Source organism: Sarcophilus harrisii, chromosome 2, assembly GCF_902635505.1.
Source record: "Sarcophilus harrisii chromosome 2, mSarHar1.11, whole genome shotgun sequence".
In the NCBI taxonomy this organism is placed as follows: Eukaryota; Metazoa; Chordata; class Mammalia; order Dasyuromorphia; family Dasyuridae; genus Sarcophilus; species Sarcophilus harrisii.
Window position 1 is genome coordinate 81,813,767 of NC_045427.1, and position 17,122 is coordinate 81,830,888.

The following is a 17,122-nucleotide window of genomic DNA, read 5'->3' on the forward strand; positions in this document are numbered from 1 at the left end:
GTTTGTAGAATAAAATATGCATGATTATATTAATGCTAGAAGTTTGTACTTTTGAAATTCATGGAAACTGAATAAAATAGGATGAAAAGAATGGTGTTTTTGTTGGCTGGGAATTATAGAACACTGTTTTCTCCATTAAATGTGAAAGGGAAAAGATAAGATATAAGACTGAAAAAGAATTGATACTGTCCACAGAGTATACTTGAACAAGAAGAAAAAAGTAGAAAAGGATTTGGGAACCTGGTACAAATGTATGCTAAAGCAAATATAATGTAAGATTTAAGTTGTCCAATTACCTATTAAAGTACTGTCCCTCAAAATGACAGTAATTCATTTTTGACCTTGATATCATGATAATTTCATCCCTCAAAAAGATCACTGTTGAACATTCTTTTATTTAGTCATAACCTACATAACCCAGTGGTTCTGAAACCTGTAGGTTATCTGAACGCCATTCCCTTTCTCCCACCACCCAGTTACTTATTCCCATTCCCCTCAGTGCTCCCACCCCAAATTTTCAATCATATACCAGTCAGCCCCTTCCACTGTGCCTTCTGGAATGTCTGTTTTGTTAGGCAACAAACATTCTTCTCATCCTAAATCTTTTCCTCTCTCATGCTTTCCATCTTGTAGCTATTACTGAAACCTGGCTTCCTATTACCTCCACCCTATCTCCACAACACATTCTCCTTGACTTCCCTTTCTAGTACTGGCTACACCTTTACTTAGTGTCCCCTCTGCTCATTGTTGCGGCAGGAAAGTTGGAATACTTCTTGCTCTGTTGCCACTTTTAGGTTCCCCCTCACCATCATCACACAGAAGCTTCTTTCAAGTTTTGTGCAATTCATCAGTCAAAATCCTGATTGTTCTTGTCTGCAGATCCCCAGGTTACTCCCCTTCTGTTTTCAGTGAATTCAGGACCCAGCTCATAGTTTTTCTTTTAAACTTTGTATATCAGTGTACATATTGATTCTCCCTCAGATATCTTCACTACTCAGATCCTCACTCTCTTTACATTCTATGATCCAATCTAGTTCTCTATCCCTTCTCAGCCACACACCAAGATAGTCAGATCCTTGATCTTGCCATCATCCACAAATTCCAAAATTCCCATGACCATTAGACATCAGCTTTTTCTACCTCTCCCTTTGCTTTCCCTTACCAAAATGTTCTTTGTATATACTACGGCTTCCAATCCCTTGTTCATAAAAACATTGCAAATGACACAAAGAGAAATAGCTAGAGTCAAGGTCTAAAATGATTTTGTTTTTGTTAGGCTAGAAAAGCTAGGGTAGTAAAAATTTTAAAGGTTATATATCTCAGACTTGAGTTTAGAAAACAGACCTTACAAGTATAAGATGAGGAAGGCATAAATAGATTTGTCTAATTGGTGTCCTCCATATTCTTTCTCTTGGATTTTAATCTAGCCTTTCTTAATCTGCTTTTCTGGATCATTATTCATGTGCCATTCCCTAATCAGATATGCCCAAGAACAGTCTCTTCTTTCTTGGTGATCTTATCGTGTAGAGAGAGAGATTCACTCATCATCTTTTGATCTAGATGATTCCCAATTCTGTATGTCCAATCTTAGTATTTTCTCCAAGCTCTAGTATCACATCTCCACAACTCAAGCTAATTAGATACCCTGTAAACAACTCAAAGTCAATATGTCCAAAACAGAACTCATCATCTTCCCCCTAAACCCAGTCTTCCTTCCAAACTTTCCTATTTCTGAAACCTTCATTTGTCAGTCCACCCACATTTGCAAATTCGGTGTCATCCTCAGCTTTTTCCTTTCTCTCACTTTTGATATCTAATTGGTTGCCATAATTTGGTGATTTTTCCACTACAACATCTCTCATATCCATCCTTTTCCTCTCTATTCAGCCACTACCCTCTTTGTATTTCTCAAGTGAACAGCCTGCAAACTGGCAGTGTCTCTCCTCCATGCATCTGTCAGAATTATTTTCCTACAGCACAAGAATCCTATTGGTTTCTAGAATTGAACACAAAAACTCTTCACAGTATAGTTCCAACATTTCTTTCTGACTTTAATTCATGTTACACCTCTTTACCCCTTCAACATTCTGGCCAGACTGACTTGCTGTTCCTCAAACTCAACATCCTGTCTCCTGCCTCTAGCCAAATCTATTAAGTCCTTATTGTTTGTCAAGAGCTAGAGATCTTTAGCCTGGAAAAGGATAATTTGGGAAGGTTATAATAGCTTGAAGTAATTGAAAGCCATTTATGTTGAGAGAGATTACATTTGTTCTGTGTAGATCTAGACAGCAGAATGAGAAATAATGAGTAGAAGTTGCAAAGAGGCAGATTTTGCCTTAATCTGAAAAAAATTTCCAAAAAGAGAACTTGCAAGATCTTTCTAGAAGTGGAATGAGATCCCTGGAAGCTATACCAGACACTTCCTCCATAGCGAGTTCTTTAATAAAGACTATTGGTTTGCTGTGGTTTTGCAAGGTATGGATTCATGTTCAGGTATGGATGAGAAAGCTGCCATCTGATGTCCCTGTCAACATGACGTTCTGCATTTCTGTTTTGTGAAACATCGGCACACATTTCCTGAGCCTTCTGTAGTGCCAGATATAAATTTCCTGATTTTGGCATTTTCAGAACTACTTTTTTCAAACTTTGTTAGGCGTTATTTATCCTCAATCAACCAAGCAGTGTAATGCTACCGAATTAATGAATGGTGATATAGTATATTTTGGTTACTACATCTCATGGCCCTTACAACTCCATCCCAGAGTGAGCCACAGCAGGGTGCCTTCCTTCCTTGGCTTCATCCTTGGAAGAATGAGTGAATGGGAAGTTATTAAGCATTAATTATGTGCCAGGTACTGTCCTGGAGGCATTTTGGGATACAAATGGAAATTATATTCTAATGAATATAGGATAAGGGCCAGTGAGGACCACTCTGGGTCAGATAAGTCGCAGGGGTTGATAACTGGAATCAGAGAGCAAAAGTGTAATGCTAATTTGATTTGATTAAAATTACCAGAGGTGGTCTGTCAGTAAATATTTTTCATCTCTACTATGGGCCGGATACATACTAAGCCCTGGGAAATACAAGTATACAAAAGGAAAACATTCCCTGTTCTTAGGGAGCTTACAGGTTAATGGGGGAAAACATTACACAAAAGGAAGTTACAAAGTATGGATGGGAGGAGATAGCTAGCTTAGAGTTAAGCTAAAGAAGTCCAAAAGCTTTGCAGCTGGATAAGAAACAGGTAACTAGCCTTATACCTTTCCTCAAAAGGAGGTTCTAAAAGCTCTCTCCTATGTAGTCCAATTAGAGAAGCCTGTGGGACAGAAGGTCCTCAGGAGATAAGTATCAGGCCTAATGTGATCTTGCAGGATGAAAAGGTTCTGGGGCATGTTGGAGAAGTCCAAAAGAGGGCAGCCACAAAGAAATCAAAGTGCTAGATGTGGAAAGGTTAGGGAGGAGGAGTTGTTCAGTGACCTGAACACCAGTCTGAATACCAAGACTGATATTTTGTGGCTAGGGAGACAGCCTCCTTGAAGATAGAAGATAGAGTGCAAGAGCCCAAAAGAGGAGATCTTCTTATTCTACTCTTTGAGCCCCAATTTCCTGCATTTGGAATTTCCCTTCATTCACAGATTTATTTGCTTTTTTTTTTTTCCTTTGTGGCCAAATTATTTGTTGAAGCAGCAAAGTAATTATTAAACAAACCCTAAGAGCTTTCAAAAAACTTCATCCTACTTCACAATTGTCTGGAGGAGGATTGACTTTCCTTTCCCCATATCTCCTTCCATCCAAAGAGATGGAAAAGAAATATGAAAAGAAAGAGATGGAAAAGAGAAAAGAAAAGGAAAGATTGTCAAGTTTCCCTCAGCAACCACTCTGAGGAAGAAAAGAGGGCTAAAATACTGGCATTAACAGTACAGAATTTGATGTAATTGGTTTCTGCCTCCTCTCTGTTCTGGGCAGCTCTTCATTCTTCTCTAGCTTTTTATTTATTCCATTCTGCTCAGTAGTAAAGCTGGTAAGGCATCCCTTCCTTTTAAGTACTCAGAGAGAGAGTCCCGAAATGGAGTGGAGATATGGGTATTTGTTTTCTGTATAAATCCTAAAAATCTTGCCCCCTCCCCAAGTCTTTTCAAATGAAGTAAAAATTGAAAGATATTAAATATTTTTCTGCACCCATTTCCTACCATCTTCATGGCCTCACAGATCTGTTACTTCAGTTATTAGCTTCCTAAAGGCATCATAAATGCTTGTTCCAAAGTCATAGAACAATAGAACAGCTGAACTTAAGAAAATTTTGAGTGGGAGGAGCTGATAGAGCTGATACTTTATTTAACACATTTCAAGTGTTCTCTTTAACTTTTAATCAGGAATTCAGAGAAACTAGTTTTAAAAGCTATTTATTAGCACCACCTACTGGTTACTGTTCATGATTTTACATGTAGTTTTTTCAACTTTGATAACATCCAAATTTAGGATCATGGATTATAGAACAAAAGGAGACTTTAAAGATACTTTAATAACTTCATTGCCTTATCAGCTAAGTGTTTAGATTTAGTCATTTATTTAATTGTAATTTTATAATTAAAACCAAAATTTAAAAGACACGTTACATTTATACGATCCTCCACTTCAACTCTGTTCCATTATCTTTTGGTGGCAGAAAGGTCATCTTGAGTTCTCTTGATTCTAATGCCATTGAGTCTGAGTTCTAGCCCACATTGATGGACAGATGTAGAGTACACAGATCATACTCTGTTGTCTGAGAACCAGCTTAGATACATTCAGAATTCATTTTGTTGGCTACGCATGATATATTTTTTAGCCACAAAGTTCCCAAAAAACTTACCAGGTTGTAAAGAGCTACAGTATGCATCAGTGAGTGGAGTAATCATATGGATAGTCACAGAATGTTGAAGCATTAGTGTAGATTCTAAAATAATACTTATAGTATATTGTTCACACTAACCTTCATTTGCATGTTTCTATGTTGTAAGGAGTCTGGCCGGAAGGATCAGATGGAACAGATATCAATGCTCTAGTGAGATCCCATAACCGAAAAGTGATAGCAGTTGCTGATGACTTTTGCAAGGTCCATCTTTTTCAGTATCCCTGTTCCAAGCCAAAGGTAGGTTCAACTTCTGTGTAGCAGATCTTAGAAGAGGCTACTGGGCTACTTGTTCAAGAGTATATTTCTATATGTCTTACACAATTGCATGTGTATAATTATATCAAATTACTTGCTATCTTGGGGAGGGAAGAGATTTGAGACTCAATCGTATAAAAAATGAACACTGAAGATTGTCTTTAAATGTAATTGGAAAAAAATATTATTTACATTTTTGTTTTAAAAAAATGCATTTCTGATTTGGGTGGCTGTTTGAGGAAAACTAGTTTTCTGGTTGCTTTCCATTTCACTAAGTTACCTGGCTCTTCCTTTAAACAGCCACAAAAAGATGCCGGTCCTTTCCTCCCTTCGTCCTCTTCTTGCTGCCTGAAAAATAAGGGCATCCTTAGAGAGAGTAGGCAACAAAAGAAACAACTGGAACTTCCTCTTTTTAGGTGTTGGCAGAAACCTCTTAGCAATCAGGGGCTTAGCAGATTTTCTGATTTGACTTGATTTGTTTTGGTGATTTTAGATCTTTCGGACTTCTTAAGAATAGTCATTTCAAATACGGAAATAATATTTAAAAGAATTGCACATACTTAACCTGTATCAGACTACTTTCTGTCTTGGGAAGAGAGGAAGGAAGGAGAAGAACAATTTGGGATCTAGGCTTACAAAAATGAATGTTGAAAACTATCTTTACATGTATTTGGAAAAATAAAATACTATTACTTTTTTTTAATTATAAAAAGAATAGTTATTAGAAAAGTCCTAAAGACTAAGACTATGCTTTAGCATATGTAATCATGAATGTTATTACTGCCCTTGGGAGTGTATAAGCTATTCAAATAAGGCAGTCCTTGGGCATATTTTTTTTCTTTTGGGACTAAAATAATGAACATTACCATCATCCCTTCAAACTATTCTCTCATCCTGCCCAGTTATTAGAAAAGAGAATTGATGTCTCATTAATTTTGTTTCTCTTGGATCCCGATTAGTAGTGATTGTGATGAGAATTATTCTTTTACATAAGCTAGATTCCTTCCCTTAGTCAATTGTTGTCACAATAAGCAGATTTATTAAAAAAAACTTGTTTAATTTTTCTCTTATTTCAAATAGGCACCAAGTCACAAGTACAGTGGTCACAGCAGTCATGTTACTAACGTCAGCTTTACTCATAATGACAACCACTTAATTTCTACTGGTGGAAAAGACATGAGTATCATTCAGTGGAGAGTTGTAGAGAAGTTATGTTTGCCTCAGAATGAGACTCTAGGAGATACTGCTATAACCAAAGCACCCATTTCTACTAATGAGAATGTCCTACAACCAAATACTCCCACACCACCTCCCTCCTTGCAACCCTTCAGTGACGCTGCTGAAAATGAAAGAATGAGTGATTGTTCAACACCCCTTGAGAATGATCTGGAACAGGTGGAAGAACAGAGTGAGGGGCAGAGTGAAGGAAGCAGTGAATACCTGGGTGAAGCTAATTACGAAGAGCCTTCCAATGACACCAGGGAAGAACAGAGTGAGTCACCTAATCCTGAGGACCAGCAGAATTCACCAGTTTCTTAATTTCAGCTTCAGATGATTTCTTTTTCCCATCTGATGTATGTGTTGCAACAAGGAGAAAGTTGAGCTAACAGGAAGGGGAGTAATGGAGAATTACATCACTCCAAATGTTGGTTTCCATGTGGTCTGCTTTCTTCAGTAGTCTTACCTTTTATCTCCAGAATGGAGCTGACCTTCAGTTTCATGTTTGTTGAAAACTGGCCAAAGTTAGTAGTAGGAAAAGACTGGAACATTCATTGTTTCAGAGATTGCTATGTGTGGAAGTGACACAATGTAAATACTGGGGGGAAATGGCAATTATTATGATCTGAAATAAATCACTTATTATCTGAAAGTGTTTTCTGCAGGAACTTCCAGAAAAAAAAAAAAAAAAAACAAAAGCACTGTTAAATGTATCTATGAGTATATACTGTGCTGTTGTTTCAAGTGTAGCAAGAAAAAAACAGAAAGTGAACTCTTCATTGAGCTGCTCCTTTTTCTACCCCCATCCTATTATGTGGAAAAAAAGGGGGCTTAAAAATTGGGGGCGATTACAGTAATGCCATGTGCAAATAGCACTGCCTTCTTGATTAACAAATATGCAATTTTTCTTACACTACCAGTAGATTCCAGATATATTTGCATTCTGCTTTTTTCTAAAGAAAGTTATAGCAAGGAATAGATATGTTATTCCCTACATCTATCTACTTAAATATAAAGTATTACCTAATAAAATTAATAAATTGGGTTAATCTGCATAAAGATCAAATTCAGTGGTTATCAAAGACAATGGATTCTTCTATTGACCTATACAGTTTTCCAGACCATCCAGATTGGCAATCATATGAATGGAAAGGACTTTGAACTTACCAGTAAAACTAAATTTTGAATAGTTCCCTAGATAAATTTAGTTGAGGAAAATATGCAGTAAATTTTAAATTATGTAATTGGTGCTTGGGATTCCTTTTTTTTTTTTTTTTTTTTTTTTTTAACAAGTGTAACTTCTTAGAGTGAAACTAAAGCATCAATAAATTACAAATTCTTCTTACTGGCCTTATTAGTCATGATTAGTTATTAATCATGATTTTGGTGTAGGACAGATTTTTCAGATTTTTCCATGCATGGTAATTTCCTCTGTTCAGAGATGTGATAAGCTTCTTGGCCATTTATGAGCTATCATGGCATTTATTGTTGTGCATTTGAAAAAAAAAATTTAATTTTTTGTCATAGACTTATGTTTTCCCTACATATGTTTCCTACTTTTAAAAAATTTACTGACAAGTATGCATTTTCTATGTATTTGTTTATACTTTGATTATATAAAATTTTTGTTGTGTTTTTTACTTGCTGCATTGTTCAGATATTTTTCAGTAGGATCATGTTTTAAAACTTTGGATGAGTTAAGAAGTCTTAAATGTTCAAGCGTTTACGTGATTGTGCCATTCCAAAGTGCATCAAAACTGTCATTCCCTTCTAGTATCTTCTCAGGAGTAATGCTGCAGATCAGGTATTTAGTCATCATTTGATAATATAAAAACTCCAGTGGCCTCCAAAAGGACATTTGCAACATACATGCATACATGAGCACATACACATGTGCTGTATGTGGCTGTATGAGTGAACACAGGCACTTATTCTGTGTATCTGCATAGATCTATATATATATAGGTAAACACACTTTGAAATACTCTGTATCAACAGATATACATATGTTTGTGTGTGTATATGTGTATCTCCTTTTGTTTACATCTGTTCAAGAAAACCTCAAAGTAGTTCTCTTCAAAAGAAGAGAGAGTCCAAGCAACCCAAATGTTTTCTAATATGTTCTGTACATAGTTATCAGAGAGCACCAGTATTGGACTCAGACATTTGCCAATTAGTAATGATGATTAAAAACCATCAGGTCAGCATGTGATATAATTCCCTACAAGGAACATACTGTAAGATGAGTGAGTAGTACTGAGAAAAGGAAAAGCATATCATTAAGCTTGTGAGGTGCAGAGTTGTTGTGGTTAATAGGGAGATTCGTTTGGAAGCATCTGTCACCTTGTGGGGTTGCCATGTATGATGAAAATTATAATTGTGATATTCTCGTGTGGTAGTTCAGAAAACACTACTAATATGCAGAAAGCCTTACAACTTTCAATTGCTGGCAACTACTGTTTAATGGATAATGAAATCTGTGATAATGGATGAAAATGGGTGGGATTATAAAACTGTAGATGTTTTTTTAGAAAACTTGTGAATGAAATCTGAATCAGAGTGTTTCATGTGAAGATGTTTGAGCCATTTCTATCATGCATTCCTGTCTCATGGCAGAAATTTTTGAAGATAAAATAAAATAATCAAAATAATGTGTTGTCTTTGACTACATAAAGATGTTAATGTTTCTTCAAATAATGTTAGAAACTGTCATGCCAAAAAAAAAAAAAAAACTTTATGCAACTAACTGCTGGTAGTGCTGCTGGTGGTGGCATTTTGCAGAGAAGAAAAAGTCATCAGGCATTTATTAAATGCTAACTGGGTGCTAGACACTCTAATAAGCACTAAGGATACAAAGAAAGGCCTCCCCCAAAAGTGTACACACACACAGACACACACACACACACATACACATTAATACATATACATATATCAAGTGGGTTCCATCTAGTGGAGGAGACAAACCACAAGTAATTGTGTATACAAGATACACATATACATATGTATATTTAGTGTAAAGAAGAGGATTTTAAAAGACACTAACGGGGAGAGAGCAAGAAAGGCCTTTTGCAGAAGATGAGATTTGACCTGTGTGTTGGTTTGATCTAGGGAAGCCAAGAGGTAGGGATGTGGAAGAAGAGTGTTATAGGCATTAATGTAAAGGCAATGAATTAGAAATGGAGTTTCGTGTATAAGAAACAGCAAGCAAGCAGGGATAGCTGGATCAGATCCTGTGGAGAAAAGTAAAATGTAAAAAGAAAGGTGCACAAGCCTCAAAAACCAAACAGGAATAATAGGGAGCCCCAAAAGTTTATTGAGGAGTAACCTGATCAAACTTGAGGAAAATTACATTGGTAGAGGATCAACTCGATCAATAGGAGATTTGAGGCAATTAGAAGGTTGTATTGATTGTCCAGGCTTTAGGTCATGAGGATGTGTAACACGGTGACTGTGTGAGGGGAGAAACGAGAAAATATGAAGATTGAAATGACTGGGTAGCAGATTGGACAATGGTGCATGAGAAAGCAAGGAGTCAAAGACAAAAAGGTTGCAAGTTCTGGGTGACTGAGAGAATGGAGGTGTCCTTAACAATCACAAAATAAAGCTCGTTAGAGACTATAGTTTTAGTGAAAAGGGAAGTTCTTGTTTTGGACGTTTTGAGTTTGAAAGGCCATGGGGACATCCTTTTCAAGATAGCCAAGAAGCTATTGCTGATTCAGAACCTAAAATCAGGAGGGAGATGAAGACTAGGTTGATAGAGAAATTATTGGCAGAGACTTGTTGAATTGATGCAATCCCCACAAGAGAGGAGAGTCCAGGACAGACCTTTAACAGAACCGCCATTGGTGGGTATAAGCTGGAGACACAGTAAAGGACAGGTTAGTCGGGAAGAAAAGCAAGTAAGTGGTGAAGTTCTGGTAGAGAATGACTAACAACACAGGGGCTGCACCTGCAGTGAGCATGAGGAGGTTTGAGAAAAGACCCTTGTACTTGGCAGTTTTAGAGCAGGCCACTTCGGTTGAATGATGAGAGAGGTCTGAGGGTCTAGAAGCAAGAGGGGAAAAGAAGTAAGTGGCAGTAAGGAGAGACATTTGCAAGCATTTTAGTCGTTTTCCAGTCTTTATGATCCCATTTTGGAGTTTTCTTGGCAAAGATCCTGAAGAGTTTGCAATTTCCTACTCCAACTCATTTTACAGGTGAAGCAGCTGAAGCAAAGAGGATAAAGTAATTTGCCCATAGTCCCATCGTAAATCTCTGAGACTAGATTTAACCTCGGGTCTTCCTGACTAGGACTGGCGCGCTCCACGTGGAGTTTAGTCCACAAGGAGAGGAATGATAGAGGTCAATAATTCACCAGGGATGATCAGAGCATAAGAGCTTTTTAAGGATGCTTGGAGAAACGGGAAGCAAGGCAGAAGCCAAGAGACTGGAGGGAGAGTACCGAGAAGGGAGCTGGGAACAATCTGCCAGATAGGAGCAGATGGAGGATGAATGTTGTTTATCTTGGCATGAAGGCTCACCTCTCCTTGTGAGAGAGAGGTAAAGAAGAAAAAAGGGGATGTCTGAGGCATGTGAAACAAAGAAAAGGGAGCTCTCCACAAATGGCCTCTTTTCAGTCAAGTTTGATGTAGCGAAAGAGGGAGGTCCTGCAGGGGGAGGAGGTGTTGAGAGATGAAAATGGTTGGAACAGCCTCAGTGATGAGTGGGTTGGGAAATCTATTAAAAGGATTGTTTCTCTGAATCCTGAAGGCCCAGCTGAGCTTATGTAACAAATTTATAGTGGCCCCGTTCAGCAGGTTACATGAGTTTCTCTTCAATTTAGTAGAATAAGGAGTAAATGGAAGAAGTGGATGCTGAGATCAGTCCAAGGTTGGTATTTGACAGACAAAGATAATTCAGGTAAACTGGTTAACCAAGGGGTCACTAGGAAAGGGAGCACATTGTACTAAGTGCAGGAATGATGACGTAGGAGAGAATTTAGGAATGGGGGATTGGAGCTTACAGTGAGAAAAACCAGGGTTAGAAGAAGTTAGGGAAAGACGGAATGGTACAAAATTATAAAATGATAAGGAGATTTCAAGAGTTCACAAATACGAAAGTAGCAACATCAATGGCAAATCCATCTTGGTGGTCACTTGAGGTGGAATTTAATAGCTCGTGAGAATTGGTTAAGATATTTTAGGGAGTTAAATATGTATGTTGAAGTTCCCTCCTATGAGGGTAGAAATTAGGAGCGGGTAGAAAGATTTGGAGCCAGGGACCTCTCTCATCGAGGAAAGAACCAAGGCTGGGGTAATAGGGGGCTTGGTTTTAGATAATGCCTACTAAGAACTGATGCACTAACCAAAGCAGTATAGGCACGATAAGATTAGTAATCTCCAGTACCTAGCACAGTGTCTAATACTTACTAGACATTTAAATGGGAAGTGGGATCCAGGAGGAAAGAGAAAAGAAAGTCCCTCATGTCACTGAGATCCCAGCTGCCTCTGCCTTTGAACATGGCCCTACCTGGTCAGATATTTTTTTTAAACTCATGATGTGTTTTTTGCTATACAAATGTGATAGAATAATAAGAGTATGGGCTTGACCTGTGATTATATTGGTGTAAGTAACTCAGGTGAAGAAATTCTCCTTGTCAACATAAGCCAGCACCTTTTCTGCAAGATAATCTTAGAAAAAAAATCTTTTGTTAAGTTTTTGTTTCCTTCTGTTTTTTACATCATCATAGTTATCCCAAGTATCTTATTCCTCTTCCTCTACCTCCCAGAGAATCCTCTCAAATATAAATAGAATTTTTTACAGAGAGAAGAAAAAAAAAAAAAAAACCAGCACAACTGATCAATTTTTTATAAAAGTCTAAATATATGTGCCAACACATGTAGACTTCCCAGCTCCATGAAGGGATGAATTGGGGTTATCTTCATTCAAGTCCTGTTTGGTTTTTATAAGTTTATTGCATTCACTTTGGGTGTTTAGTTCTTTCCATTCATATTGTTATCAATCACTGTGCATATTGTCTTGGCTCTATTGACTTCATTCTTCATCAGTTCATGTAGATCTTTTCATGCTTCTCTGTATTCTCCCTTCACATTGTTTCTTAGAGTTTAGTAAGAATTTGTTACATTCATGCACCATGATTTATTTAGCCATTCCCTGATCCAAGGCTTTTTAAACTTGTTCCAGGCATGACCCCTTTTTGCCCAAGAAATTTTTACATGACCCTGGATTTATAGACATATAAAATGGGCATACAAACCAAACATTTACTGATAATAAATCATTTTCACAACCCCCACATTCAGTTATGAGACCCCATGTGAGGTCATGGACCTGTTTAAGGAGCTGGGCCCTAAGTAATGGGCATAATACTTTGTTTCCAATTTTTAGTTATTACAAAAATATTTTGGTGTGTATGAGGACATAATTATTATCAATGGCTTCCTTGGACTACATAGAGTGTATAGCCCAGTAATAGAGCCACCTAGTTCAAAGGGTATGGACATTTTAGTCACTTTATTTGTATAGTTCCAAATTGCTTTCCTAAATAGTTGTACCATTTCACAGCTCCACTTACAATGTATTCGTTTGCCTGTCATTCGACAACAATCCTTCAACATTACTATTACCATTTCTGGTGATTTTGGCCAATTTTCAGGATGTGAGGTAAAATCTCAGGGTTGTTTTGGTTCACATTTCTCTTATTAACAGTACGTTGGAGTATTCTTTTATATGGTTGTGAATACTTTGCAATTCTTTTGAGAGCTATTCGTATCCTTTGACCATTTACATTTTGGAAAATGGCTACTAGACTTATAAATGTATTCCATGTCTTGGATACTAAACCTTAATTAGAGAAATTTTACACCAGATTTTTTTTTTCCTATTTGAAGAACTGTCATCCTATCTTACTCTAGGTGCAAAAGCTTTTCAGTTTCAGGTAATCAAAGTTAATGAGCTGTCTAGTACAAAGACCTCAAATATGTCATCCTGCAGGCCCTTGCAGCTAGCCCAAAACATTCTCAAATGTAGCACAAACTAGATTAAAATATAATTGGGAAATATTTTTTATCAATATAAATAAGAATATAATAAAACAGTTATATTTTTTAAACTATGGCAGTATGCATCCATAGAGATATTTATATGGATTAGTCCCACCTTCTTTCCTCTCTCCCTTTTCTAATTAAGTTTGTCATTACTGACTTAGAGCATGGAAAAGTAAAGGAACTTGCCCGTAAAGAATGACATCTGTAAAGAATTGAGGGAATCTTATGAAATAATGCAGAGTAGAGAGCACAAAAGAGAAAGGATACACTGACTTTATACAATTTTAAATGACAAGAGCCAAGTTAAAACCATATACAATTTTAAATAAGCGCCAAGTTAAAATCAATGGACAGTGTTGTTACTAATGAATTAAAAGTCCCTCTCCTTTTTATTTTAATAAATAGTCAACTACTAAAGGGTCACATGTCATAAATCCACAGAAAAATACTTTTGTATTATTTTACTGAATTGTTGAGTTAACCTCATGTTTCACAGTATAATTGTGGTTTGAGTTTTGTACATTCTTTTGAAACAAGACTAAATCTGATCCCATTAAACATCTGCAATGTACACGAGTCTCCCTTATTTCCAAAGCATTGGGCAATTTTCATTCCATGGGCCCTGTGTCAATCAGATAGAAAAAACCTTCCACATAGTCATAGTATTATAGTCCAAGTGCTGTGCCCATGTTCACTTCTTCATGAAGCCCCTTCCTCCATCAATCCGTGGAAAACCTGAGCCTACTTGCTAGAGATGCATCACAGCTACAGGGCTTTGTTCTTCCCTCCCCAGAACATAATCACTTGGACCAGATAATAGATTTTTCCCAGAGAGCCAAAACACTGATGGAGATGATATGGATAATTGCAAATGCTGATGAATAAACAGCTCAGTGGAATTAAGAAAAATCCGCTCAAACGCCAGATTTCAGTTCTTGACAGTTTAATTTCATCGCTCAATTTCACTGATGGGAACAAAAACTTAAGTGCCATATGACAATGACTGTGGTGAAAAATTAACTGTAATAGAAAGCTACAGAAAGGCCATAGGATTCATCTCTTCCCAAATTAGTTTTGACTAGATTGTGTACCCCAGCCAGCTCCTTTCTAACTCCCATAACCGTATTATTTGATCCACTGTTTCTGCGTCTGCTACAAGCTGATCCTCATACCTGGATTGCTATCTTTCTCACTTTCACCTTTTTGGCCACTGCTTTTAAAAGTCCCTTCTGATTCCCCTAGTTGATAATGTCCCCACTCTCATGGTATATTTATTTGTTTATGTCCCCTGCTTATTTCATGCTAAATCTGCTATATTCCTCTATTCTAGTTCTCAAATTTTTTAGTCTTGGGACCCCTTTACACTCTAAAAATCACTAAGACCCTACCCATCAATATTTACCATATTAGAAATAAATAGTGGTACTGTGAAATTATGTAATATGGTATCATGAAAAAAAAGTTTATTCTGGTCAAGACTATCGGGGTTAAATGTTGCCCAGTGTCACACAGCTAGGAAGTGTTATTTGTCTGAGGCTAGATTTGAATTCAGGTTCTCTTGACTCCAGGAAAATTATTTTGACTGCCCAGAACCTGAAAAGGGACATTTTGAGAACGGCTACCCCAGTAGGTTAAGGACCGTTTTGTGTTTGTGTCCCGTGCTGAGCATAATACAGGGTGACTATCAAGCACATTATGTGGTAAGTATGTAATAAGTATTTGCTTGTTTCGCTTCTTTCAGAGTGCTCCTACCCGTGTTGCTCAGCAGATTCAATTTTGTGCATTTTGGTTGACAAACTAGAAACCTGGAGCTCAGGATTCTCTTCCCGACAACTGTGGCTTTGGCCACTTCTCACTTTTATGACTTACTCGAATTCACACCATTGCATTCCCTTCAATTCGGTTCAAAACACTCAGTGTCTGCTCTCTTTATGTTCAAAGCATATCGATAAGCTGGAGACACAGAGTAAGCCATGGCTTTATCTTTACCCTCGAGGACCTTACATTCTTTCGAGTAATCGGAATTTTACTCCTCAAACAAGGGAGCTGGCAATCTGTTCTTTATTGAGAAAATAAAATACATTTTATTTTAATTAGCTGTTATACATTATTAGGCCGGCTAGGTGGCGCATAGTGCCATAGTTGGAGTCTGGAAGATTTATCTTCCCTGACTGAGTTCAGATTTGACCCCCAGGTCCTTAACTACCTGAGCAAGTCACTTAACCCTGTTTACCTCAGTTTCCTCATCTGTAAAATAAACTGGAGAAGGAAATGAAAAAAAATCACTCCAGCATCTTTGCCAAAAAAACCACAAATGGAGTCACAAATTCAGACACAACTGAACATTATTATATTGTAATGGAGATGACAACATCACTTTTATTGCTGGTATTTTCCAATCAATGAGCATATGTCATCTGATCATATGTAGTAACTTACATAAAATGAGAGAAACAATGGACGGGACATCAAAATCAGTTAAAGAAACGTCAATGAATTCATGGAAAAATAAAACCAAAAAAGGTAATGAAAAGGAAATTAAGAACTCAGAACTAGTGGTCTTTCCAATGTACCACAGTAGTGGTTTGTGTCTCCATAGGATTTCTCCTTCCCCAGGTGTGCCTTGGTTGTTTGAGGGAATATTTAGAGTCAACACTATAGAATGTACTTTATTCTTCAGGTGTCTTTGTAGGGAGAAAGAAAGAATCTGGCTTGAGATGTTGACTCCAAGTACCAATTACATTATGCACCAATACAAGTTATGAGTGTTAGAGATGAAAATCAAGTGCTAAGAGATCCAAAGCAGAAAGGGTCGTTGCCATCTGAAGGAACCAGGAAAAGTTTTCATGTGGGTAGATAGGAAGTGAACCTTCAGTGAGCTTTGAAAAACAGATAGGAAATTCAAGAAGTTGAGATAAAGACAGTATTCCAGCTGAGGGATATTCCACATTCAGTTTCCAAGAAGAAACTATCTCAAGAGACTATCTAAAGCCAGGCTTCTTTTTTTTTATTTTATTTTTTAATTAATTGTTTCTTCTACTACTTGCCACTTCCATTGAACAATTTAAAAAACCAAAAAACAACTGGGAAACAAAATCCTCAATACATACTAATATACTCTAGCAAAATAAGTTCTTACATTTGCCATGTCCCTGGTATTTTAAGTTCATCACCTCTTGGTCAAGAAGTTAAATGATGTGCTTCACCTTGGTTCTTTTGAACTCATGATTTATTATTGCACTAATCAGACGTCTAAAGTCTTTCAAAGTTGTGTTTTTCCCCCAATAATGTTGTTGTACATATTGTATTAATTGTTCATCTGGTTCTGCTTCTTTCTCTCAGCATCAGTACATAAAACTCTTTCCAATTTTCTCTGACATTCTTACCATCATTTCTTTCAACACAATATTGAAGGGGGAGGGAAACTATTTCCTTTACTGAAGCTGTGTTCCCTTTAAAATTATCACTCTGAAATTGTGTTTCCCTTTGGTCTGTGATCCCTTGGGAGTCTCCCCCCAGATAAGTTATCTTTTGGGGATGCCAGACCCTTTGATTCAATTAGAAATCCTGGTCAAAAAGCACCCCTTTGAAGTGGTGTTAATTCCAACAGGAGATCTGGGCTATTGATGAGCATCCAGATTGGGAACCTTGGCTTCCTGAAGCCTCAAGATTCCTTTTAAAGGGCAATTTCTAAACTCACTCCTTGCA

General features: G+C 37.2%; 1 protein-coding gene across 4 annotated transcripts in view; it reads left to right on the top strand.

The window, feature by feature from the left end:
• Window positions 1-9,010, top strand: part of EML4 (EMAP like 4) — a 144,282-nt gene extending 135,272 nt beyond the window's left edge. For all 4 annotated transcript variants that reach the window (XM_012540246.3, XM_012540247.3, XM_031950406.1 and 1 more), the window contains 2 exons: window positions 5,002-5,132; window positions 6,231-9,010. In XM_012540246.3, the coding sequence (XP_012395700.1) occupies window positions 5,002-5,132; window positions 6,231-6,689 (590 nt within the window). In that variant the 3' untranslated portion in view covers window positions 6,690-9,010. The remainder of the gene's footprint in view (window positions 1-5,001; window positions 5,133-6,230) is intronic.
• The last annotated feature ends 8,112 nt before the right edge of the window (window positions 9,011-17,122 follow it).